Source organism: Micropterus salmoides, unplaced genomic scaffold (assembly GCF_014851395.1).
Source record: "Micropterus salmoides isolate LMB-PRFRI ecotype aquatic unplaced genomic scaffold, ASM1485139v1 Ms_hic_scaffold_4, whole genome shotgun sequence".
Classification (NCBI taxonomy): Eukaryota; Metazoa; Chordata; class Actinopteri; order Centrarchiformes; family Centrarchidae; genus Micropterus; species Micropterus salmoides.
Genome location: NW_024043372.1, coordinates 38,186,295 through 38,214,002, shown reverse-complemented (window position 1 = coordinate 38,214,002; position 27,708 = coordinate 38,186,295). Strand labels below are relative to the sequence as shown.

The window sequence follows — 27,708 nt, the reverse complement described above, 5'->3', positions numbered from 1 at the left end:
ATATTAATATGCAGAGAGCTTTCTGGATTCAGTATACATCACTGAAAGTAATTATGGATAAGAGCTTTTTTTTTTTTGGTTGACACATCTTCCCGGTGGTGTGGTGCAGTAGGAAGACAAACACTGCCCTCTTCAGCCTGTCAGCAGCAGCTCGCAGGCAGCTGGCACTGCGCCTGCTGGCATTTTCACTCCACAATAATCCCTCTGAACATCTCAATATGGCTTGGCTCTCTCTGTCTGTCCCTATGTCTCTCCTCCTTTCTCTGTGATGGATTTAACTGTTTCCTTTTTATCTTGTCATCTCAACACAAATATCTCCTTGCCACATCTGGACAGTCTGAAATGGAAGAAAATGTCTTCAAATGAGGCGGATTTTCTTGTTCTCTGTTTGAGGGGAGAAAGAGTTATTTTTCTTTTAAGTTAGAGTTGAGACAAGGGTGAAACTTCTCAAAGGATAAACAGAGAGGAGAGCAAAATGGAAAGTCATAGTGCAGTTATGAAGGTCATGCGTGGTTAATGTCTTGAGACCTAATTTCAGCACTATGCCAAGCCCCACTAACACAGGCCTACACCACTTCATTTGGGAATGATCAAGGGCAAAGACACACAGTCTGAAGCTTTTGCGCCAAATTTCCTCCACGTTTCTCTTTTTGGGAAATGAACAAATCCACTTTGAGAGTCAGTCCTTGAAATAAAGCATTTTCTAAGAGGTAAGTGTTTTTTTCAATAGTTTCACACCACTGTTCATTACCCTCACGACAGCGGCAAGATTACTACTATGATTCTTTTGTCAAGATATTTAAAGAAAGGCTGTTTCCCCACACGGGGCGATAACAGACATTTTACTCATTAAAAGATAATGTAACGTCTTTGAAAACATTTCTTTAAAATGTCTGAAGCTTTTTTAACCATCTTAAAGTTATGGAAGTTGTCGTCTAAGGATTATCTTTTTTATACACTACACTTTTGTTATACAATATCAGTTTTTTTCTCTTCCACTTGAGGTGTAAATTTCCTTTTTTGCTTCTTTTTGACCAAAGTCTCTCCTCTTGTCTGCACATTTTTATCCATTCACTTTCATGTTGTTAGGATTTTAGAAATACTAAAGTAATGACTCGTCTTAGCTCACCCCTCAACACACCAGAAATCAAGAGGAACACTTTTGTGTTTTATTTAGCTCTCTGTTTATTTTATTTCCCAGTATGAAGGTCTCCAGGGTGTTTCAAAACCCAAAATGCTGATGTTTTTGTTATTTTGTAAAGTAGTCGGATTTAAAGATATTGAATCTAAAAGTAAGAATTACTGGGAAACAATTAATAAAACCATTTTTATTACAAAATGTAGACTCCCCACAGATTGTTAAAACGCACAAATTCACAAAAACTAATAGAAATAACTACATAATTTTATATATATTCTGTATTTTTTAATTTGATTTTGAATCTTTCATTTGTAATGAAGTATTTCTAATAATTTTTTACTTCCTGAAGTCCAGGATCTGAATACTTCTTTCATCACTTGTGTGGACGAGGTGCTATGAGTGTAAATGATAATGTCATAATTTTTTTAATTTAAGTCCATCTAAGAACCAGGCTGCTTCTCTTCATCACTGTAAAACAGTTCCTTCTAGAAATCTGCACATTTCTGATGTTTTATGATGGAAGTTGTTGTTTTTTTTCCAGCAGCTGAGTAGAGGACAGGATGAGCAGAGGACAGACTGAGGTCCTGGGGCTGCTGATAGCACTGACAAGCCAGCTGCTGCTAATCGCTGCTGCTGGAAAGGACTGTTGGAGGGTAGGAACAAGTGTGCACTCACGCACACACACGACTTCTCATCGGCAGTCACTGCTAATCATTGTATGTAGAAGGAGTGTAAAGTAACCACTAGGCTGCACTACTGTCTGTCTGACTGCAGTGATACACTGGTGGGTAAACTCTGAGCTTTAGTGTGTGGTTGTGAAGCCAGACGACCAATCATGTAAAGTGCGTATTTTGAGGACACATTTATTCATGTTTTTCAACTTCCAATACCTTATTTTTATTACAGTTAAGATGGATTTACAACCTGACTTTAATCATTGTGCTTAAGTTAGTGATCAGGCCTTTCACAAATTTAATGTGTCTCCTGGTCCAGCATGGAGCTAAGGATCAGCTGACCTCAGTAGGCCTGAGCTCCCGTTGTCGAGGCCTGTGGGGGGAGTGTGTTCATGACAGCCTGGTTGGCCTGAGGACATGTGATGTGTCAGTGTCTTACATGGAACATCTGCCAGGTACAACAACACTACACCTTCAATCATGGTATCTTCCTCTTCCACAAATATCACTGCAGAGACGTCTAATAATTCTCACTCCTGATGCGCTGTTACTCTCTTCACAGGAACAATCTTTGATTCAAAGTATAGCCCAACCATATTACTGACTGGAACCTCACTCCAGGTCTTTTAACACAGAGACTGACAGCATGATCAGAAAAATACTCATTAAGTATTGCATATGGCCCCTTTCATGATTACAACATGTTATTATATATTTTAGTTTAGGTTAATTATTACTGATGCATGAATGTGTAAGCAGCATTAATGTTTCAGCTGGTCGAGGTGGAGCTATGTTTCAACTACTTTATATGCAAATTACTTTACATTCATATGTCATATCCAAAATTTCGATCTTTAAAGTAACTTTTCATTTCACAGCTGTCAGATGAACGTAATGGAGTAAAAAATTAATATCAATTTAATAGTGGAGAAGAGGTAGTAACAAGTTAAGTTAGTAATAAAGTTGAATTATTGAAGTAGGCCTACAGCACTAGATCCTCAAAGCTGTACTTAAGTACAGGGTACTACAGTACTATATTGATAACAGAAATGCAGTTCCCCCCAAAGTTAAACGCTTTTTACTCTATGAAATAAAACACGTTATTTAAATGATCAAAAAGGAAATGACCAGTGTTGGGCAAGTTACTCAGAAATTGTAATACTTATTACTCCTTCAAAAAGTAATAATATTACTTTACTTAAATTACTGTGTGATAAAAGTAACTAGATACGTTACTTGTTAGGTTACTTTATTCCTTTCGGCGGGTGGGGGGGGGGGGTTGACAGTAGGCTACTTACAGCTGTGGAAAGAACGCCTCTCTCCCTCGTTCTCCTTTCTTCCTTCCGGACATGAACAAATGAAGGTCCTGTGCCACTGAGGTGCCGCACAGCCGCGCATCCAAGATGGTGCGTTCAGTAACGCGTAAACCTTGATTTGTACTCCTGCGTAGGAGTCGGCAGTAGCGCTACAGCCTCCACTGTGTTGACTTTTGCCGGCTGAGCAGGCTAACTTTTAGCCCTCCACTAACGTGAATGGGGGTAAAATTGTATACGAGACTTTGAAAACTGTGAAGAAAAATTTGAAACTGTAAAGATACAATGTGTAAGATTTGTCCAGAAGTTCAGTTTAAAACATTCAAAAAAAAGAACTAACATTATCAATAGAATGTAAAGAAGTAACAGTTCGGATGTTATGACAAATACGTCAATGTGTTATGTTGCAGAGCTTAGTTGGTTATGCTAACCAGCTAGCCACAGCCTGTCTTTCTGATAATACCACTTTGTACCTCGATAGTATGTACCCTGATCTGTAGTACAGCTCAGTACAGCTGCTAACTAGCTAGCAACAGTTATGAGCCTATTTTTTGGAGTATAAATTTGAGAATAGCATCAATTGACCCTGTGCTAAGCCACGCCCCAAATATGCAGCTAACCAATCACAGCGCAGTACAGGACTCGCTCTAACTGAGGTCAGACACTTTCATGGCTGCGCTCCATTGACTCGTATGCAAAAAGCGTTGTTTTCTAGCTTTTATTTGCTGTATTTTTCCAAGATATGGTCAAAGGCTGTTTCTTGGGCACTTGTAATAGTTACAGTCGCTACCCAGAGAGGCTGAAAGGAGAAGTACGATTTATTCACTTTCCAAAACCTAAAACAAATTCAGAAAAATGTTGGCTGTGGGTTGTTCCTCATGTAATGTGTTAGCTAGCTAATGCTAGTTACATAACTTACCATACTACTGAATGTAACGTTATATAACCCTACTGTTTTTGCTGTTTAATGATTGTAATAGTGAACAGAGGCCTACCCAGCTTTACAGGAACAGTGTTGATCCCTAATATCGTTATCCTCTGTCTCAGTTGTCAGGTGATGCAGTGGTTCACTTTTACTCTGTGATCAGTAACATTAGGCTTTAGCTTCTCTAATTATTTGTTTGACGTCAGTTTGACAGCCTGAATACAACCTTCAAATGTATAATGCTAACCTTTCTGTCTCCTTTCTGAGATCGCTTTTTTCATTTTTCAAAAAATTAGACAATATTTCTCCAGGGAGTGCAGTTATAAACAGTGGCAGCAAATCCAACAGTTTGTCTGACTTAGCAACAGTAACTAAGGGTAGCGTGGCTTAGCGAAGGGTCTGTTCTTACACATTGTACCTTTAAGAGTAAAAAATAGAATGAATGAACTGTTGTAAGCTAGAAGTACATGGAGCAATGCCAAATACCACAGCATTTATTGTTTATGCTAGTTTTCCTTGTCATGAGATGGGCTTTCATATAAATGCACGTTTTAATTTAACAGAAAAACACATAAAGAAGAATACAAAGCACAAACAATCATCAAGTATCATTCTTGACTACATGTCTGACTCCTCTTAATAAACTGATCTGACTGTTTTAAAATGTCGTGATCCATTTTGGGTTCTGTGGGTAAGGAGTTCTCCATATTGATCTTGTCTCTTCTTCCAACAGCTGATTTGTTGGCCATGCGAATAGCATTGCTGGGGATGTGCGTTCTGTCTTTGGTCTCCATCCTGATCTCGATACCCGGCCTGAGGTGCACTACATTGATCCCCAGTGTGCTGGCTCAGGGCAGGCTGCTGCTGATCTCTGGCGTCCTCTGTCTGTGTGGAGGTCTGTAAAACTGCCCCTCACTCGCACTTAACAGCCTTAGTCAAATCCAGCCAGAAGCAGTTTGTTTGGTTTGTGGTTTCTGCACAGTGGGTAACTACTTCAGATTCATATCATTCTCTGGTTCACACACTTAAGTTTGTTTACTGTTCATGCTTTGACAGTTGTAATGTTGACTCGTATCTGTGCATTGGTTTAAAATGAGTGTGTCACTCTCAGGTGTGTGTGGTGCAGCTGGCCTGTTGTGGTATGGGGTGGAGACTTACACCAGATACAGAGAGGAGGTAGGTGTCATCACACAACACCACAACACCATGAGATTATATGACCTATTAGAAACCTTAAAAACCCACAGCCAATACCAAACCTTTCCATCGTCAAAAGAAACAGATCTAAATTGTCAATCTCATTCAGATTTTTTCTGCTAATATTGCATCAAGAAAGCACAAAATATGATCCAACCTCTTAATTTCCTGTCTAGCTGCCATGAGGCTCGTATTTATTTTATTCTGCTTTATCAAAACACCTTTCTGTAACCATGTATCACATTCTTTTCATAAGATTTTGAATTATTCATAATATTTCAATATTTTAATTTAATTGATTTGCAAAGGTAATTGTATCAGCATTGCTAATAAATTAAAACCAATTTCTTTTGTTTTGAGATTCCTGTTATCAAGAGCTTGTTGAAGGTTTATCTGACATCATTTTAACAACAACAAGGTCCTTTATTTCATGTCTTCTTAAATTTAACTTGAATGTCTTTATCAGTAAGTGGAGCTGGCTCAGGTATCATCACAAGGCGTGGAACTTCAGTCACATGACAAGAGGTGGTCGTGTATGTGAAGGAGATCATAACCCATGTCTATCTTCTAGCTGGTCTTTTGTATAAAATATGAACGAGTTCAGCATTCACTGTTGAAGACTTTGGGAGTAAGTTGAAATCCCCGAAAAGGTAGCAAGTGGCTTAGATTATATTGTTGCACATACTGTTCCCGAAAGGTCAAGAATCAACATTAAGGTGTAAATCATTAGTACGGTTGCATAACTTGCAACGATCACAAAATAAATGATGTTAACAGTTCTTGAACTATGACATCAGTATTCCTGGCGTTTATCAATGTGTTAATGTGTGTGTGAGAGTTAATTGTTCCCATGTCAGTGTATCCTAGTTGTTGCTGTCTTACTTTCGAACGTCTACACTAACATTTAGCAGCTTAAGGGACAGGTATTTTTCTCAGGAGTTGGTAGAGACCAAAACCTAAAAGGAGAGTGAATATTGGATTCGGAAACACTTCAAATGAATGCTAATTTTATGCCATTTCTGTTGGATGTGTAAACAATATATATAATAAAATATATTATTAAAATAATTATAAGTTGAGAATATGTTGCTGTTATGTTTACAGCTTCTTCCTCTGCCCATTAACTTTAGTGACTTTATTTGAAACTGACAAATCCATCCCTTTGCATTGAGATGATCATAAAAACATTGTGAGATATCTTTTCATATAATTCAGTCCTCTGCTCCTGAATGTGCTGGCACGCAGAAACTGATGCTTGATGCCCAGCTCCGAGACAAACCTGTCAAGTCAAGCTAAAATAAATTGTAAGAGCTGCGGTCCACTCTGCTAACCAGTGTAGCTAGCAGGCAGTGGATTTCACAAAAAAGATCTCAGAGAGGAAGAGGATACAACCTTGCAGGTTTATTGGTATTCACAAAGAATTTTAAAAAATCAAGTTAGACGTTCTTATGAAATTGCAGTCTACATTTTGTCTTAGCACTTACTGAATTTCTAATAATACCACTAGAGAGAGCAGGTGGAAAAATCACAGGTAGACCGTTTTCATGACATTAATGCATATTCAGAGTAAGAAACAATCTGCTTACTTAATTATTTCGGCATGTTTCTCCAACAGGTGACTCTGGGGATGCCAGGAATTACATTTGAGTTTGGGCTCTCGTACTGGTTGATGGTGGGAAGTGTGTTCTGCTCTCTTCCCTCAGCTGTTTTGACAATCAGGAGTGTGTCTCACATCAGTGATTCCTTCAGGATGCGACTCGATCACAGTCAGCCGGCCCAAACCAACACCATCATGTCGCCACAGTCTACCTTAAACTGCAAGACTTACATTTAAAGCTTTCCTGCACAAATTCTGTTTCATCAAGATTGTCTCTTTTAGAGCTGTATCAACATGTGAATATTAGATCTTTGGTTATTTTTCTGTATAAACAACCAGTAGATTGTTGTTGTTGTTGGCGTAACTGCTACTGTTCAATAAAGAGCTGATGTCTGCCCTCATTTTCCTCTTCAATATGAATGACGCATTTCATTATGAAAACATGTGACATTGTTGTGCTGATGTTTAGCAGTAAAGGAGATAGTTTCCAGGCTTACATTCCTAAATTACCACTCTGTATAAGTCCGAATCAAACACATGTGTAACATCTATCATTCAGAGTGCTAAAAGTGCAAAAACACATTCCTGTGTTTACTATAATGACTTGGTTTCTGCGGCAAGCTTCAGTTCATCGGGTTCATTATGTAAATAACCTTTGCTCTTTTTTTAAAAATATCGACATAGATGAATAGCTCATATCAGAAAGCCCAAAATATTTCTCCATAGTTTGACTTAGCAGGAAAACGCAAGAGATACAGTTGTTGTGTACAGTTAAAGCAAATGTCCTTGTGGAAAAGGTGTTTTTTTAATAAATAATAATAGTCTTAAATGGTACACATCAGTATTGTGGAACAGACTGTATAGTCATCTAGGTAGTATAGGTGCATCCGTACATGTCAGGTGTGTGTGAGATTTCACGTCCATACTCTGTTCCCACCAGTGGTGTCTTCATTGTGCATATTTCTTAAACTGCCTTATTTTAACTCTGTATACATTTTCATGAACAGTCTCTTTGATAAAAAGATAATTTACTGCAGCAACATTGAAACTGACTGTATGTTTGTACTAAAATAATGTTGAATCAATGGCTTGTATGGTCTGCTTGAGCTACCTGTATTCATGCATCAATAGTAATTCATTCAAATCATCCACATCCATCCATCCATCCATCCATCCATCGTCAACCACTTATCCTGCGTACAGGGTCGCGGGGTCCACATATTCAAGACCTTTCAATATTATTTTATGCTTATGTGATTTTCTTAAAGAAAAGGTACACACATTTTAAATTCTCATGTATATTGAAAGTTAATGGTAGTTGTAATCTGTATGTGCTCTCCATACTGGCTGTAAAGAGATCCCTTTCCAACATAACTTCAGTGTTCATCTGGGCTCAAAGTAGCAGACTTGTTTTCTCACAAGCCTGAAATGTGCAGGTGTGTTAGCATCATTGGCCGTATTGTTTATATACTCAGCCCTGATTGGGCAGTTATTTTCGAGATAGTTCCTATTGTTTTTCTTATTGAAGTCCTGGTAGATCAATAAAATCAGCCACTGACAGTGAAAATGTACTTTTATGTAGCGGGGGAAACAAAAAGAACATGATTGGTTGTCTCCAGGACATTAACATTGCTGCATAACATCAACAAAGTTGAACCTTTCTCTGTTGAATTAGCCTTTTGTAGCTCCAGATGGAGATGGATATATATCGGTGTCGGTTGAGGTTGAAAACTACAGGTTTGAAAAGGAAAACATTCTGGGGGTGTGGCGTTAGAAAGAGTTAACCTTACCAGACCTTCTCATTCCTGCTTAAGGCCACCGGGTCGAGGCTACAGTAGCCGTTTCTAATAACAAAACCTTAATCTTTGCCAGAACTGTGGGCAGTCCAGTTGCACTGTGAGTAATGTAGACGCAAACTGACTGATGATTGCATATTGTCCGATGCGTTCCGCCTTTTTCGCAGTCCACGCGGATTGTTTGCATGCAATCAATGCCCGCTCACACATTATCGACCAGTGCTATTCAGACTACAAAAGGATTACAAACGGAAACCAGATCCCAAAATCTTGTTTCTTGCCTACAAATATCTACCTTCATATGCATTTATCTGTTTATAGACTAAACTAGACAAAATCTGATCATTTATGTACATTTTGGGAATTCAAAAAAAAAAAGGGCTTGCATTAGTTTCACAAGGTGGGATGTAAAATCACACAAAACCAAACATTTTCACAAAACTGCGTTAACTCTTCATTCCAAGTTCACGATGAAACAATGTTTGAAACTCAACAAAAGAAGAAAATTGTTGTCAGTTATAGCATTGGTGAGCAAGTTCACTTTGTGAGTCCAGCCCTGAGAATGTGCTACAGTCCAGTGGAGCAGAAGTGAAATTCCACGTCTGCAATTATTGAACAACAGGGTGCAAAAGAAGTATTTGAACTGGAAAAGAGGAACGAGTGGGGGGAGTGGGCCGAAAGTCAGGCATGGGTGAAAAGTTAGGAAACAACTAATAAAGCAGTGACTCATAGCCAAGTCCATGTCTCTGTTTACTTTATTCTAAAAGGAACAGACAGGGGTATACTGTAAATGAGATGATACACAACATCGAGGAGGTAAATATTAGAGAAAGGAATGGCATGGTAAATAAATGCAGGCATCAGAAGGGCATTTGAACACTCAGCAAACTGGCGTTCCTTAGTACAGGAGACAGCACACAGTACAGTACATCCTTTAGAGTCAATAAAATAATGACTCTGTCACTCACACAAAATCATATTGGCACAACAAAATGAATGTACTGGGTATATCCTCAATCCAGGCTACTTGGATAATAAGGCACTATGCTGAAGACCTATCGTAGGTATGTCTTTTTTCTTTCATAAGTGGTACTGCAGAGTAGCTTCACATTCATTTTCAGAAATCCAACAACAATAAAAAATAAAGGCATACAGAACTGCTGGCAGAGGAACTATGGACACATCCATCAGATGGGATAGGAGACTATAAAGAATTCATGAAGTCAAAAACATACATGTGCACAAACATGTGTTATAAGGCACTGTAATATAACATTATACATGTAGTAAAAAAAAAAAAAAAAGAGAGAGAGAGAATAGAGGAGGTGGTATATACACCTGGGCATTTTAACATGTTACAGAAAACATACCCTGAATGACTGTCTCTCCCGAAGTCAACAAAACAGACAAGACAAAGATGTCATCTTTCTCAATCCCCCTGATCAACTATTTCATAACCCCCCAACAATTACTTTTACTTAAACAAAGACTCTAATTTATGTTGCTGCAATATGCTTGAAAGGTTGTTGTTCATAAATTCTTTCTTTAATGGTGTTTGTCTGTTTTGAATTCCTCAGTGAGAGGATTCTGTCTGCTGACAGAATCTAAACCATGGTAATGCCAGAAGACTCTCCCAAACTACAAGTACTGCTCCCTTTTCTCTGGTGGGGTACTTTTAACATTTGGTCTGCAATTCAAAAGGGAAAAAAAGACACGTTTCAGTCAAAGTACAGTCAAAGCAAACAAAATAAACCCAAAAGACACATTTACAAAAAAACCCAGAGGTCATAGGATATAAGTGAAATAATGAATCAGCGCAACAAAACCACAAGGGGTTTCAATCATTGTTAACTTTCAGCCAATAATGGGACAGAGGGGGGTGTGGGAGGTGGAGTACGGCTTAAATGGAGGAGGCTGCCCCATTTCTTAAATAGAAGGTCTGATCACATGTCCTTTTAAGTCCATATTTACAGTAAAGGCTCTGAGGGTAGGCTAAAATGGGAGAAGATAATGCATCTTGGTACCCATTAAAACTTATAAGGCGCAGATGTAGTACTGAGGAAAGGCAGTATTCTACAAGAGGTCCTAACTTGGGTTCTAAGAGGTAACAGGGGAAAAAGGGGGAAGACAGTGGTTGGACAGTCGGACAGTCCTCGATAAAAAGGCAGGGGCTGATCAGTCAGGGAAACTAGTTTCACTCAACAACTCTGCCCTGAATTAGAGGAGAGAAGAAGACAGTCAGAGAAGAACAGGATTAGAGGACAGGAGGGGAAACAAGACACATCAAGACCTCTCATATCCTCACAACAGCAATGAAGTGTCAGAAAGGAAAAAAGGGTGGAAAGACAATGAGAAGGAGCTTGGGAGGTGATGCTACATGTTGGCTAGCCAGTAATCTAAAGTTTGAAGAGATTGCATGTCTTAGTAATGATGGACTGATAAAGATGAAAGACAACACATTAAGTCAGATTTATCGAGCTGTACTTGTTAGCTGCTAGTTCACTGGCTGTTTTTGACATTTTGGGAATTATGCTTATTCACTTTCTAGCTTATATGAGAAGATTAATACCACTCTTATATTTGTATGCTAAATATGAAGCTAGGGCCATTAGAACTAGTGAGTGTAGCATATAAACGGTATAAGCAGGGGGAAACAGCAAGATTGGCTCTGTCCAAAAGTGAAAAAAAAATCTGCCTGCCAGCACCTCTAAAGCTCAATAATTAAGACGTTTTGTTGTGTGTTTTGTACCTTTAGACAGAGCCAGGCTAGCTGTTTATAATATACTGTCAGTCTTTATGCTATGCTAAGTTCAACGTCTCCTGGCTGTAGCTTCATATTAACAGATTCACAGATATGAAAGTGGCATTGAGCTTCTCATCTAACTTCCAACAAGAGATCAAATAAGGTTATTTCCCATAATGTCAAATCATTACTTTAAATGAATGCTTTCTTTTCTTTGCTTTTCAGACTTGCTGTTGAGCAATCCTTATTCAAAGCACAGCTGCCACTGACAGACCAGTGACGCCTGACATCCCTCTCTTTTTAAACAGAACAAGGAATGTCCTATAGACCTACAACTCCCCCAATCTGAGAATAATAAAGCACTCCACAAACAAGTGTCTACCAAGAAGAGAGAATCACCGGGAAATGGGGGGACTGGGAGCGATTCCAATAAAAGTTAATGGCTTTATTATCTGGAACAGCTCTTTTAGGTACACAAATGAAGGCAAAGTGATGTGGGAGCATCAAGAGGGGACTTGGGAGTTAGTCTAGACCTGTTAGACAGGCTAATGTGAAGCAGATTCTAAAAATGCTGCTGAAATCTATTATAAATCATGCTCATGCAGTGGTCAGTGTTTTCAAAACAGCTGTAGTTCTGCAGTGAAGTTAAATATGGTTCCCCAGCTCTTCTTGTCTCCATATTAAAGTGTCTTTGGACAAGATACCGCACCCCAAATTGCATGACTAGATTAGTAGTGCTGATGAACAGTTGGGAACTTAGCCTCTGCCATCCCCGTATGAATGAGGTGAATGTGACTGGTAGAGTAAAGTGCTTTGAGTGGTTGTAAGACTAGAAAGGCGCTGTACAGTCCATTTACAACTCTGTTTTAAGTTCTGGTCTTAGCTCATGGTCCATTGTAAAGTGATGTACTAGTGTCTCATAGTTTATGATTCCCAGTCAGATTATATGGCTGTGAGAAGTATATGAAATAGCTCAGATCTTAAGGTATTGATTGGTATATGAGATGAAGGAGTGTATAAATCTGGAAAGTGTTAGTGTATGGAACATGGTGAAACGTGTTGATGAGAACCTCCACCTTCTATTAGAATAGAGTAAAATGGTGAAATGATCATTAACAACATTCACACTCACATACATACTAAGCAGACAACTTTTATAAACAATTCACCTCCACTCCTGCAGTTCAGATTGTGTCTTTATGTGCAGCTCTCATTTAGTGATTGTTGTGTAAAACAGCGCTATATAAGAACTAGCTAGTGAGGAAGTGCCTCAGCTGTAACAAAATGGCCGACCTAGGCCTTATTGGCAGAGGACACTGAACACACCTGTCATTTTGGTTGTTTTAATTACCGGAATGCTGTCTTCAGAGCTATAGCTAATCAGATGTCCCCTGTATTTTTCGTAAATTTTGGGGCATTGGTTTTATGGGCGCATCACCCTTTTCATCAAGTGCAATTAGGCAGTTAATATTTTTTTACTTTCCTCTTTTTTTACTTTCCTCTTTCTTCTTGCTCTCTGTTTATCTGCCGCTGTGCTTTGAGTTTCTCCTGCAGCCCAGTAACCTTTCTAAGTTTTGTACAGTTGTTTGGGGATCTTCCTTTACACACCATAACTGCACCAGTGGAGTGTGAATACACAAAGCATTATTGAGGCCAAACATGGATGCAGCTCCAACCAGGAAGCATAGGACATGCTAAAGTTACGCAAGTTTTGCAGTACCAGTATTTCTAGCTCCATGTCCATTCTCTCTGGGTTTCAGCTGTGATACACCCTATTTTTTGTCTTTTAGTTCACCTTAAATGGAGTTTTGCTCAACAAAGAAGCAAATATTTTCATTAGTTTCATTTTTATCTCTCGGAAAATGGATGACTTAGAGGGAGTAGTTGTAACTTTGGATCAGATTTATGCAGCTCCACTAACTTCGAGTAGATTAAATTACATTAATTCATTTAGCTGACACTTTTATCCAAAGCTACTTACAATTGCTATGTATGTCAGAGGTTGCACACCTCTGGAGCAACTAGGCGCTAAGTGTCTTGCTCAGGGACACATTGGTGGGTCACAGTGGGGAGTTGAACATAGATTTCCCACACAGAAGCCATGCATCTTATCCACTGCGCCATCACCACACACTAGAGGTCCCAGTTCACACTACAAGCTTATCATTATATAAGCTAGCTGGATGATGAGCATGAAATCTGTAGGTTGTCTGATTACATATAATTGATTTAAGTTTGTAGCAGTTTTAGCCACAGAAATACATCCTGCTGGTGGGTAATGTGTTTGTGTATAATACTGTATGTGTTCATATGTATACCAGTGTGTAAGTACTACATGATTGCATGTGTCTACAGAATAATCTTTTTGTTTGTTTCCTATCACTAGGTATAATTTGACAAAAAGAAAGAGGGGTGCCAAGCGTGTCCGATGCTCTCTGTTTGGGTGACTGCCGGAAGGGGGTGGTTTTTACACGTACTCCCTGGCTGTGGAAGGCTGTGATTGGCGGTAATACTGCTGCCCCCGCATGTCGTCTTTAGAGCAGGAACAGCACAGCAAGGAGCCGCCCAGGACCGTCAGACTGGCCGCCGCCCAGCCCACAAACAGAGCCGAGCCGAACTCATACCTGTGCAAGAAAGAGGGAGGAACTGGTTGTAAAGAGGACAGGTATACAGTATGGCAGTGTCAGAGTTTTTGCGTCCTTTGAGATGTTATTTACCCAAAAAAATCAAAGATAGTATATAGATGACATAATAAAGTCAGGATCATGTAAATTGTTTGTTTTACAAGCCACTTTACTAATTCTAAAAATGAACCTGTTACAACTGATAGCAGTTAAGCTACCCAAGCTTATCAGCTGTAATTTGCGGCTAAAGCTAGTCAAGTAAGACTATTAGCATGTACTATACATACTATTAGTAACTAAAGCTGGACATGTTTATCAACCTAATTAGAAACTGTCAGTAGCTAAGCTAATCATGTTTATGTTTAAGGAAATGTGAGCAGTTAAAGCTAGCTGTGTTTATTACCAACATTTTGACTGGAGCAACCGTGTTACAGTTTTGGTTGTTCAGCTGCGGTTCCTGCCTGTTAAAAAGACTCTTTCTGCAACATCTATGACTGCTGAAGCCTCACAACTGCAGCACAGATTTACACTTTAGGCAATAAGTGCCTAATATCAATATCAGGAGAAGGGATAGTAATATCTATTAATGTAAAATGACTACATATGCAGCTTCAGACTGGTCAGAAAATAGTAGACAGGGATTGAGTTGTCAACACCAAGATAAAAAGAGAGAGTAAGCACGAGCGTGTATACTTTTTGACAGATGTCTTCCCTTTGTTTTCTATCTCTACATATCAGCTTCTCTACATACCTGGCATTGGGCGGTGTATTTGGGTTGAAGAACTGATAAGACACCTGAGTGGCATACCAGGAAACAGACACCAGTGTACATAGACCTGTGGAGAGAGAAAAGATTTATAAGAGTGCAACAGTTCTCTGTATGCATTAAATTTGCAAATATTCACTCTGCAGTAGCTAAAACAACACACATTCACTAGGCAATCTTTATTTAGTTAATTTTCTCCCCTGGGCTTGTGGTTAATGTCTGTGGTCAGTGGCTAATGACTATAAAATGACCACTTCCTGTTTACAGCAGGGACTCTAATTACCCAGAAGACTCCTGGTGAGAGATTCCAGCTAGAAAAATACCATTCCGCTCTTGTTAAATGCACTGGTTGCGGGAGATGTATTTTTGTTTGCAAACTAAACAAAACATTAGCCGCCCTCAGCAATAATCACACCTGCGAGCAGGAAGAGAGCTCCTCCGGTCACAGCGATGCGGGTTTTGGTGGATGGGTTGTTATCTCCCACCTTAGTGCACTTCATGCCCACCACGCTGACGATGATGCCAATGAAACCCAGCAGTACTGACACTACCATTAGTGCCCGACATGTCTGGATGTGGACTAGATAAAGAAAAGGAAAGGACGAGACAGGGATCGCAGAGCACAGAATGGTGAATGATAGTGAAGCCATAGAGGATATGAAAGAAAGGGAGAGCCAAAATTAAAAGAAAGGAGAGGGAGGAGATGTGGTGTGGAGATGAGAAAACAAATCTTTTAGTCCATCAATTGGAATAAAATACATTTCTGGACAATAAAGTGATAATTATAAGGGAATGAATTCGCTACACACGCCATGCAGGATTGATGGGAGACCACATGCATTTACGGCAGAAAGCTCATTAGGGAGAGTCCACCACTATCCTAGCAGCAGGGTAATTCCAGCCTTTTCATTTCCAGAGGTGAATTTCTTGGCCAAGCTCTGGGACCTTAAATGATACTCCAAATCTTCTCCAGATCATTCCAGTGTGGTTTGCTTTCTCAAAAATCTAATGTGCTGCCCACACAGGCCTCAGCACACACATAACTTAGTGGGAGGAACATATTTACACATATTACAACACACACACATATGTGCAAATGCACAATATCTGCATCAACGCAATTACTGTAGGTGGAATAGACACAGATGAAACACAACTCTCTCTCTCACCCAGAGGAGCTGTAGGAGGGCCTGCTTTACATGTTTCACACAGTGGGATTAGTGTGACTTTGTCACAAAGCAAGATTGTTTTCATGGGGCTGTCACTACAGCGATCAGACATTGCTGCCTCAAACACGGCACTCACAAACGAAAAAGCAATGCTAAAAGTTTAATGATACTGTCAAATACTGATGGAGTGTGTCTTATTTACAACAAGCAAGGGGATTGTTGAAATCCCAGCAGTGACAGAAAAGTCCAATATGCTTCTTTTTCTGATGCTGATATTCTGATATATTCTGATATCTGAAAAAGCTGAAAAGTATGGCAATTAAAGTAAACATATCAGAGATTTCCATGCAGATTTAGCAGCCAGGGTCAGAGGCATTAGCTTCAAATTGAGTCAGTGTTTATACACCAAAAATTAAATCACATCAAAACACATTTGAATAGGCAGAAAAAACACAATAGACAGAACAGAATAATTTGACAAATAAAACCTTTACTCAATATCAACTTTCCCCCCAGAGATTTCAACTGCATTTCATGGTCTTCAAAGCTTGAACCACATGTTAAGATTTGTTTGTGGGCAAGCACTAGTAAGTCAACGTTTTTGTCAAAACCTCTGTTTCCAAGGGTCAAGAAAGAATTTTGCTTTTTGGCTAGACTGCAGCAAAAAGGGCCCAGCCCCGTAAAGTCTGTCCCTGGGTTACTGAGTGATGAAGTTCCGCCATCGGTCAGGTGAGTATTGGCGTTTCCCCACTAGCCATTGCTCTTTCAAAATGCACAGACAGTCCTATGTTACATCCTCAGGGGGCATTACAGCGGTTCTACTCATATTCACGCGCTAAGAAGGGAATATTCTGCTGGTCTTGGATCCAGCTTGGTTTTGACCTTGTCTTTTATTGTAGAGCTTTCAAATGCATCTCACCATCTTCACCCCCTCAAGAAAAAAACAGTAAATGTACCTTGAGTTAAAATTTTTTTTGTCAAACAACTGTTTCCAAGGTCAAGAATTATCTTTGACTATTTTTTTCTGAGCTTTTAAGAGCATCTCACACACACTCTTCAAAGTTCTTGAAAAAACCTAGTATGTTGACCCTGTATTAATTTATTTTGTCAAACTACTGTTCAAGCTCAGGAACAAAGGTTCACGCTGAACTAGAACAGAATACAGTGTGTATATATATACAAAATAAAATCTCTTCAAAAAGAGCTGCTGAGCAACCGCCTGTGCAGGAAGCTAAAGTCATCATTTGTCATTGTGACAGAAATACACACACCATCATTCATGGTGAGGCAGAGAAGTAGCATTTCAGAAGCTGATCTGAAGGGACTTATGATGGGGGAAGAGGATGGAGCAATCTTTGAAGTCTGATTTATGTCTCCAGAGCTCCTTTTGATGGAGTATCTGAATAGTCCTTAACAGAGAGACATTTGATTTTTGTTTCTTTCATCCACTCTGGGCATTCCTCCTTTCTTCTGAGAGTGCACGGAGGATCAGGCTGATGCTAAATGACACCACTCTGACCAGTTTCAGTGGGTGACAAACCATAAGAGTGCTCAGGGGCCTTTGGGGTAAAGGAGAGGCTAAAAGGAGGGAGGGAGGTGGTGGACGACTAGCTCACCCACTAGGCCCTCTCTCTCCAGTACCAAGGTTGGCAGTGCCAGCCACAAGCGTTCAATGAGTGTGTGTGCTTGGTGGCATGTGTGTAGGCACTGTAAGGTCCCATTGTGAGGTCACTTGTGACTCTGTCATACGTAATATCTGTTTGCCCACTCACAGCCCAACTTTAAAATTTAACTCATATTTGACAACTTCAGCCATCCTCCAACCCACCATCACCTCCAACTCACTCTTCTGATGTCCTTGCTTGTACTAATACACTTTATGTGGCAAAAATGGAATTTTCTATAACCAGTTAACCAGTTAACCAGCAGCTCACTCTTAAGTAAACATCCCAATAATCCTAACTAGTAACTAAGACTAAACTCCAACACTTTCTTATTGTCAGCGAATCCCATGAAAAGACCAAAACCAAAACTGAATTGATCCTGCAGCCACACTGTTGCCCTGGGTGACATGTTCCTTCACCACCATAAACACACACACTGCATTTTATTCTGATCCAGTCCCACATACACTGTCCTGCTGCCCCAAATACTCACTTTAGCAAATAGTCTGTGAAAATAGTCCCAAACACATGTACTATTTACTCATGTTTGAGTAACATTTGCTAAAAGCTAGAGTCCAGCTGTATAAGAAAATTACTGAGCCTTTTTATGGGATTTGTCTACCATTAGTCCTCACTTAGCGAGCAGAATTTATTTTACATGACTTTACATTACAGAAGCAGAGACAAACACCATACATTTTGCCTCAAAAGTGAATTCAAGGTTACTCTGTATGTTGACAGAACAGGTTGGCAGAGGCAGGTCAATGTGTCTCTAATGTCATGCTCAGATTGCTTCTGAAGAGCTGTCCTTTCAGCACCACTCTTCTGACATTAATTGTCTCCCTTCTCGACCGTGTATTATCCTGATCATCGGCTCCTTTTTGAACACAACACTCAGTAAACCTGCAGCAGATCCAGCAGTTTCCACTACTTGCTTGGCCGCATCAGTCGAGTGCAGCACAGTCTGCTGAACAATTATACCCAGCATCACATGCTGCTCCCGCTGCGTAGCCAGGCAGGAGAGTTCCTTCAGACAAACTCTCATCAGTGTTACTGCTGGATCTTTTGGACAGAGGCGTGTTTCATCAAGGTTCAGACCTGCAGTGCCTTTTCTGACCCCAGACACATGATTGGATGCTGATCTGCTCCATTTCATAATCTGTCTGGGGAAACACCTGAATAAACCTGTGACTGATCAAGAATTGCTTGGTCACAACATTTCAGCTCTGTGTTGATTCAGAGGCACATAGTGTTTGTCTCTCTGTGGGAGAACTTTCTTGAGTCTGTACTCACTGGGTGTGTTGATGGACAAATGGAACAATGTGCGCGTGTGGGGAAGACGGAACACATTCTGGGAATATCTCTGGTGTTTGACTCAACACTGCCCTTGTCTTCTCCTAACAGCCCCTATTCATCCGCAAGGACAATACGCTGTTCTTACTGCTGCAATGAACCAAAGGAGATGGGAGATCAGCTCGGGCACCAGTCACACAGAACGGCACAGAAAATGTTTTGATATAATCACTCACCGACACACCAAAATGTTTGCAAAGTGCGTCATTTGTTTCTTTAAGGCAAGTGTGCCACAGCAGGAACTGTAAGCACATCAGTCTCAAACCACAGAGAAAAACAGCGTTCAGTTGTTTTGTGAATACGACTTCTGACCAAGCCCACCCCCCGTAGTCTTTCATTTGAATCGCTAATAGGATGATTTAAGCAGACAGTGGATGGATGGATTCCTATAATCTGTGTGCCATTAATTATGAGTCACTAGGTCCTACTTACAGATTGGAGATGACAGGAGGCTCATATTCTGAGCTAATTTATGTCTGAACACCACATTCCTGCCCCCCCCCCCCCACTCCTCACACATGACGTTTCATGGTGTTTTGGAGCTTTAATTGAACTTCATTAAAGATTCTAAAAGTAATGTTTTAAGTGAGATTTACAACTTCTGAATTGAATGTGTCCCAGATATGGAGGGCTTAGGGACTCTCGCTGCTGTTTACTATGTGTGAGAAAATGACAATAACCCATGACAATAACTGTTTGATTTGTAATAAAACACCATAGATAGTTCTTGGGGTAACTTGGTAAGATAAACTAAAGACAATGTTTTTCACTGGATCTTTTTTTTTGTCCTCCTTTGTCTGAAACTCACACAGAACTGCCTTCTCAAAAGGACAATTATTAAAGAAAATTTAATGAGCCAAGAAAGAAAGCAATGTGAGAATACAGTATTGCGTGTAACTAAAAGAATGCTTTACAAGCTAATTACAGCCTTAATTGAATCACAACTATGCTTTTCCATCATCTGACAAATGATCCAGTTTATATCATTTACTCAATTACACAGTGCCTGTTTTGTTTGTTATATCGTGTTTCAAATATGATAATAATCATCTCACGGTTTATCAAATATTTGGTAAAATTTCATTAGTTAATCATCTAAGAGGGGGGAGATCAGAGTAACAAGCCACTACAAGTTAGTCAGGTTTTGTTAAATCAAATTGAAACGTCGTACTCACTGTCCAGCGAGAGCATGGAGTCAAAGATCTTGCACTGCACCTGTCCTGTACTCTGCGAGGCACAGCTCATCCACAGCCCCTCGTACAGACCCACGGCCGTGATGATGGCATCGCCGGCGTACGACGACTGCTTCCACTGGGGCAAGGCGGTGGTGGAGATGATGCCGATCCAGCCGCCCAACGCTAGGAAATAACCCAACAACTGGAGACCTGAGTTGGCCATCCTTATCTAGCTCTGTGCCTGTGCTTCTGTCTGCTCTCGCTCTTTCACTGCCTGGTTCACTTGCAACCGCTGTTGTTCGGGTGACTCTGGTGTGTCGCCTTTTCTTTGAGCAGTCTTTGAGGACACACCTGTAGCAATGCTGTTACTTATTTTACTTTTCTCTTCACTATCTGGTCCCTCTGAGCATTTCCTTCTGCCTCTCTGCTTTAACTCTCACCTGTAGAGTTCCCCTCTTTCTCTGTGTCTCTAATTCTTTCTTTCTTTTGCTCACAACGTCCTGGGCTGCTTTTTGCCCGTCAGCTGGAAAGATGGTTGATGTCCCCCTTCAGTGCTGTCCTATCTGATTCCTTGGTCTCTCTGGGGCTTAGTCAAAGTGAAAGAAAGGCTTTCTGGCAGTCAGTGGTTCAGTTCATCAAACATCGTCGCTGGGCTGCCTCACCCTTCGCATGGCTTCTTCCAATTCTCTCTCTCTCTTTCTCTCTCTCTCTCTCTCTCTGCTGCTTGCTTACTTTCCACTACAAGCTTTCCATCTGCTCCAGGCTCAAGTGGCTCAATGAGGGGTAGTGGAGAAAAAAAAGGAAAAAGGAAAAAAACGTGAACACAAAAAGTCCTTAACAGGCTGACCACGGAGGGATGGGGTACAGGGCTGGCCTGTGATTGGACCCTGTGTGTTGTAGGAACGCCTGCTGGGAGGAAAGAGGGATGGGCTAGTTGGAAAATGAGCACTGTTTCAAACAGAGAGGGAAAGAAAAACCATAAGATGTTGAGAAGGAAGGAAAACAGCTTATGTAAAGTCATGATAACAAGTTCATTAATGAAAAAGAGTTTTTTTGCAAAATTGTTCCAGTCCAAATCCTTCCATCAAACCCTTCCACAAATCTTATTGATCCTTAAAAGTTTGCCGCCCCTGCTGGAGGTGTGGAGGAGGAGGTGGTAAAGTGCAACAAATACACGTAAATCAGCATCTAAACAATGCCTGGCTGAAAAGGACGTGTCACATCCAGACAGGCTCTCTGGGAATTATGGTCCGCCAAGGCAAGCCTCCCCCATCACCATGGCAACCCCGACAAATGAAGAGCGAGAAGGAGAGAGAGCGAGTAAGAGATCACCCAATTGTACATCCTTACGGGCTGTAAATGCAGACACACTCCAGTCTTTTGTGTCTGTGGAGAGTGCAGAAACCTGTTTTCCCACAGTTGCGCGCTCTATCAGCTGGGCTTCAGCTCAACTCACTAACTAACTCAATAATTCTATTCTGCCAATTAGACTGTCGACACACTCAGAGACATGGCCGTTTTCTCACATCTGTAAGAGACATGTCTCACCCCCGCCCTGCACACACACTTACACACAAATACAGCCTGTCTACACAACCATGTTCTTGCCTATACTCTCAAGGGTGTTTTCAACAGACTTAAGATGAATAAAAATATTACTCACTTAAGAATAAATAGTAGACATATAGAAAGAAAGGCATTTGGAAAAGCAGAATGTTGTTGGCTTACCTTTTTGTTTATTTTCTTACCTCTCCTAACAATACTACATTGAACTTGAACTTGATCGACCATGACATCAAAAAACCAGAACATGTGAACATGCATGTGACCTCGGTTATCCGGCACCAGGCATGTCTTTGAAAACCCTTCACTACACACAGACACACACACGGATAGAGAGAAAGAGCCATACATGGAGGTCAACCCATGGTTCAAATCAACTCTGGTTTGTTATCTTTCAAGCCTCTCAGTGTTCCTATAGGTGTGAATACTCGGGCTGTGTGTATGTGTGACTGTCAGTTTTGCAAAGTCTACTGAGGGGCTTGACCTATTGGGTGAGTTTTAGTCAAAGCACAGAGGTCAGCTGAGCCAGAGAGGTGAGAGGGGATGAAAAACAGCCAAAACAACTGCTCAAGTCTGGTGTAGTCAACAAGGTTGGTGTTTTACAAGGCTTTGCAGGCTTTCTGATTTTGAATCATAACAACACATTGCCATTGGTGGGGTTATGGCAGTACAAGTTCAATAGAAAAACTGAACTCAGCAAGTGACAAAATAGGCTGTGTGTCATATAAGTGTTCGACAGCACCCTTATTGGATTTGCCAGCTCTATGGATAAGGTTAGGTTCAGTTTAAGCAAGTAAAGGTTGTTGTCATGGTTAAAACAAATCAGCACTAACTTTGATGGGACAGGACACAAATCCCAGTCTTCGCATATAAAAGTCAGTTATGTCAATATCATGCTACTTCTGCCTTTGCTTCTCAGACACAACAGTCTTTTTCACCCCAATCACAAGAGGCTGCTTGTCAGGTAAATGCTAGCCAGTCCTCCCCAGAAAAATAGGACATTTGTGCAGTAATAAGGACCCCTAAATACGCTTATTATGGCAGCGACCTGGAGTGGTTGTATGACAGTAGAAAAGGAGGAATCCCCGGTTGTCTATGGTGGAAGTTCTCCACAAAGAGTTTCAAGCTCTGCGGGAATCCCTGGAGTTCAGCCAGAAACAAGTGGTTGAGATCATGGCGTAGAACGTCGTAGAAGGTCTTCAGAGGTTTGGTTAAATCCCTCACCGAGGGAATAAAACAGGTCTTGGTGGAAAATAAAAACATTAGAGAAACAGTCATTGACCTCCAGGCGCGGAGCATGAGGGACAATGTCGGACAAGGTGGACAACAAGTCTTCATCCAAAAGCAGCTGAAGCTAGCGCATGGGAGGTCGGCCACCAGGCAATCAGAGGCCTAGACACAGTGTCGTGAAGTTTGAACACTTTAAGCAGAAGGAACTGGTTAAAAGCTGTGACAGAGAGCTGAGAGAACTTCAGCGTAAATGACCAGTTGCCCCGGGAGATCCTGGACCGACGTTGAGTCCTGTTCCCAATAAGGAAAAAGTTTATTGGAGATGGATCATGGGCTGTCCTCACATTGGATAAACTTCACGTAGATAGCCAGCAGTACGACTCCCTGGCTCTACTAAGAGCAAACCCAGCAACAGGATCAGTCTCATTAGCATGCTTTTTTTCCTTCCCTCTTCATTACGCTGTGATATATATGGTGGGTTAAAATACAGTCTCGAAAGTATACGTTGATTATCTGACTGGACTGTCCGATAGAGAATTAGAGCTAGAATTAAAAAAAGAAACATTAGAAGCTGCCCATGCTTCCTCCACACAGGAACATATGTTGAACGATCTGAGAAAATTTTAACTTGAATTAAATGAAATTACTGATAAAAAGACTCAATTCCAGTTGCAAAGACTATGCTTGGAGAACTTTGAACATGGCATTAAATCCAGCAGATTCCTAGCCAACCAATTACAATTGAATAAAGAAAAAATAACTATTTCCTCTATAAACAACTCAGCTGGGAATATGACTCATTACCCAGAAGAAATGAATAATAGATTTAGAGATTTTTATTACAACTTGAATACATCACAAAACGATCCATCTAACTCTAACATCGATGCATTTCTGAACAATGTAGTGATTTGCAAAGGTTAGATGACTCAATGAAGCCTTCTTACATATGGCGACTAATAAAGCCTCAGTGCCAGACGGTTTTGCTGCTGAATTCTTCAAGGAATTCTGGGAAACACTTGTCTACATTTTATAGGATGGTAATGCAAATTAGGGGAAGTTGCATATTGCCCCCAACAATGAACTCTGCTAATATCAGCCTGCTCCTTAAAAGATCACACTCCCATCCAGTTATTGTCCAATATCACTTATTAACGCAGATCTTAAAATCATCTGCAAAGCCCTGGCAACAAGGTTACACCCCAAGCAAACAAGATTTATTTAGGGTAGGCACTCCACCAACAATACATTCAGGCTACTAATGTAATAGACTACGCCACTATTCATAACTTGGAAACTACAGTTGTCTCTTTAGATGCAGAGAAAGCATTTAATAGGGTAAATTGGCTACTTTACATACATTTGGATTTGAATACTCCTTCATTTTGTCAGGACAAATGATCATACTTCTCCAAGGTTTAGTCTTCAGGGGGGCACTAGGCAGGGTTGCCCACTTGCCCCTCGCTATTCATAATTTGTATAGAAACATTGGCAGCTGCTATCAGATGAAACAAAATGTTAAAGGAATTCAAACTGAGAATGTAGACCGTAAGATAAGCCTTTATGCAGATGATGTATTAATTTTCTTCCTAAAATCACAAACTTCTCCTTCAGAGACAGTCACACTTTTAGATAAATTCTCATCCATCTCAGACTAACTGGAGTAAATCTTACTTGATGTGTGATTTCCAGAGTATATCTACCACGCTGCTACACTGAGGGATTATTAAATACCTGGGTGTCAATATTTCCTCCAGGTTGTTAGAACTGTCATGGCTAAACTACACGCCTCTACTTAAATTAATAGAGGATAACCATATCACTCATGAGAAGAGTCGCCACCATAAAAAAAAGACTTACTCTAATCTGGAACAATCTTGACATCCATCCTCCAAAATAAGAAAAACGCAAAATTCCCCATTGTGATACAATAAAGGGATAAGAAATCTTGAGCATGTCATCTAGGGCAGTGACTTTATTCCATTCCAGGATCTAGTGGCCCAATATGGAATTAGCAATAATAAATTCCTTGAAAATCAACAGTTTAAATCCATATTTTGGGCAAGATTTAAGTATAACAAAATGGACTTAAACTCTCGCCCCCCATGCTATTATCAAAGATAAACATGTTACTGTTGAAAACAGATGGTTCAATCTCTCTCCCATTCTTAAAGTAGTAGGTCTATACATTAGTCCAGACCAAAACTTCTGGACGCATATATGTTTAAATACTTTTAGAATGACTAAAAATCCCAATCTACAACTCATAAAGTATAAAACTCTCCACAGAACAGACTATACAGAACAAAGGATGTTCAGAATGGGTCTTATGCAGTCAAACGTGTCTGAACTGCTCGGGTAACATCTCTGATAGTTATATATGTGACAGGGCCAGAAAATGCCTTGTGATTTTAGTGCTGTGGTATTTTTTGGTGTGTGTTTTTATTGCATGTGGAGTGGGATGACTATGCATGCCATGACTTACTATGAACCATGAACTATTGCTATGTATTAATTCATATGTGTGTTTAAAATAAAGTTATTTTACCAACTAGAATGTCTTTAAACGCCACACGCCTCTGCTGATGCAGCAATTAGACAATGAGCAACAGGTGCAGACGCCTAGCAACAGATTGAACAGAACTCCTTTTAAGTAGAGCGACAGCAGTAGCACGAGGAGCATTCAGCAGAAGAGCAGCAGTGGGCGTGGAGGTTACTAGAGAGCTACGAGGAAGTGGCCGAGCGGGTTCAGACGGAGGCAGCAGCATCGACCGAGATGAGAGTACAGCCGACTGTAGCAGCCAGTGCCCGCCAACACGACTTCACTCAAGCCTGGGCAGACAGTGTAACTGCAGCCCAGGAGATCTGTGAGTGAGATTTTTATCTCAATGTAGGCTAATTGGAACGAGAGCACACTACTTGCCGGTTCTTCTCTTATTGCAGGGGTGGCTGAGATGGAGTGGACAGCGGGGGGACTGAGGGACCGACAGAACCGGCCGTAGGGAAGGAGTGTGGTCAGTGGAGCCGCTGGACGTGGGGGATTGGTAGAATGAGCGAGTGACTGTTGCCCTGCCGCTGAGAGCTGGCGCACTACTCTTAATCCCCCTTTTAGTATAGATGCTTTTTAACTTTGTGCCAGCACCATATTGATTTTAGATAGGCCTTTTTAAATTATGTTTTGTTTTAAAGTGTATTAAAAACTGTTCAATTTGGCGTGGTTTCTGGTCTGCTCCAACCCTGATTTTAAAAGAACCTGTGTGTTTTGAGTCCTAGGGCTCAGGGTATTCCCTAGGTGGCATTTCTTTTTAATATATATTCTAACCTGAAGGGCAACTGGACTTAGTTGAAGTTACTGGAAGCCAGTAGCTTCAACCAAGTCCAGTTGCCCTTCATTTTAACCTTCGTTGGATAACTATGACCTGGATGACTGAGAATCTTCATAGACCTATATATTCTAACCAAATCTTTTAATTGAGAATTGTACTTTTATACCAAAACAATGTTATACATGTTACATATACAGTACATGGTATGTGGCTATGTGCACCTGTCCAAAAGACCTTTTGGCTAAGGTACCCTACGGCTGCCTTGGGGATGTGTGGAGGCCTGGATCTGGGGCCGGCCTGCGCGCTGTGGGGTTGTCCACATTCCGTGACAGGCTTATACACACATATACATTCACCCCCAGGCACACACACATAGGCTAAGTTCAGACAGCAGGCCAAAGTGACCCAAATCTGACTTTTATTTTTTTTGCCCATAGGTGCTCAGATCTGATCTTTTTGTAACAGTATGAACAGGCCAAGTCACATGGAATCTGATCTTTTTCAGTTTGGATTTGTGCCACTTTCATATATGTGGTCCAAATCCAGTTCAGATCTTTTTAAATGACTTCAGTCTGGATACACAGGTCGGAATTGATGCGACTTTGATGTCACTCTAGAGTAGTTCTTTTGCTGTAGATGGAGACGCAACGAACGAAAAAGCTCCACAAAAAGCCATAATTATGTGGCTCTCTTTCTTCTCTACCTTGTTATCTGCTCACAAATTCCCTTTCTTACACCTGAAATCCACCGGACCGTGAGCTCTCTTCTGAGTCACGGGCATGCTACTTGTGTCTGTGCGGACACAGTGGAGAGAGAGAGAAAGAGGGAGGGTGGGGTGAGTTGTGGGGGAGATGCATTGTACGCCCCCAGAAAAGAACAGAAAGTTGTGAACACTTGTCATAATTCAGGAGAAATGTGACCCGTGAGAGGACAATGAAAAACGGGAGTCTCCCATGAAAATTGGGAGGGTTAGCAAGTAGGAGCTAACAACGCTTCTGTACGACAGCGTTCTGCGTGTGATGTCGTGTTATTCTTCTGCGCATGCGGGTCACTTTCAGGCCACAGACAGTACACACTGGATATATATCCCGTGGGCGGGACAGCGAGCAAGACTAAAGAGAGGTGATTACCTATAGAGAGAGCCAGTTGGATCAGAGCCAAAGGGATCAGAGCCAAAGTACCCATGGACCCATAACAAAACTATGGATCGAGGTCAACAGTTGCACTATTGAAGTAGAATTTTATATATATTATATATAAAAATACTTCAGCAGAGGCAGGCATAAACCAGAAAGGGGGAAATCCCACGGATCCCCCCGGGAAAATCGTACCCTGTTTATGCATGTATTTTGAAGTTAATTGTTATTATTTCACCTCTCATGGCTGTGCAATTTATTTATTTTGCTTGACTGTTTCTCCTTCTCATTCTCCCTCAGTTGTTTTCTTATGTCT

The 27,708-nt window shown here is 40.7% G+C and overlaps 2 protein-coding genes and 1 long non-coding RNA gene across 5 annotated transcripts; 2 read left to right on the top strand and 1 right to left on the bottom strand.

The window, feature by feature from the left end:
• Positions 1-433: 433 nt before the first annotated feature.
• On the top strand, positions 434-7,089 carry LOC119886378 (claudin-16-like). Of its 2 annotated transcripts, none has more exons than XM_038697077.1 (6): positions 434-710; positions 1,686-1,794; positions 2,135-2,270; positions 4,787-4,948; positions 5,165-5,229; positions 6,866-7,089. In XM_038697077.1, the coding sequence occupies exons 2-6, from the start codon at positions 1,702-1,704 to the stop codon at positions 7,082-7,084; spliced, it is 675 nt and encodes a 224-aa protein (XP_038553005.1). In that variant the 5' UTR covers positions 434-710; positions 1,686-1,701; the 3' UTR covers positions 7,085-7,089. The 2 variants fall into 2 exon arrangements, with proteins under 2 accessions (XP_038553005.1, XP_038553004.1); XM_038697076.1 differs by having other exon boundaries at positions 435-710; positions 1,683-1,794.
• Positions 7,090-9,380: 2,291 nt separating this feature from the next.
• cldn19 (claudin 19) lies at positions 9,381-20,938 on the bottom strand. Of its 2 annotated transcripts, none has more exons than XM_038697079.1 (5): positions 20,138-20,938; positions 15,192-15,356; positions 14,762-14,846; positions 13,864-14,010; positions 9,381-10,855 (listed from the first exon to the last, which is right to left on the bottom strand). In XM_038697079.1, the coding sequence occupies exons 1-5, from the start codon at positions 20,358-20,360 to the stop codon at positions 10,819-10,821; spliced, it is 657 nt and encodes a 218-aa protein (XP_038553007.1). In that variant the 5' UTR covers positions 20,361-20,938; the 3' UTR covers positions 9,381-10,818. The 2 variants fall into 2 exon arrangements, with proteins under 2 accessions (XP_038553007.1, XP_038553006.1); XM_038697078.1 differs by having other exon boundaries at positions 9,381-10,330.
• A 4,671-nt stretch (positions 20,939-25,609) lies between these two features.
• LOC119886546 lies at positions 25,610-26,143 on the top strand. Its single transcript, XR_005441506.1, has 2 exons — positions 25,610-25,797; positions 25,874-26,143. It is a non-coding gene; the product is annotated as an uncharacterized LOC119886546 (long non-coding RNA).
• Positions 26,144-27,708: the final 1,565 nt, after the last annotated feature.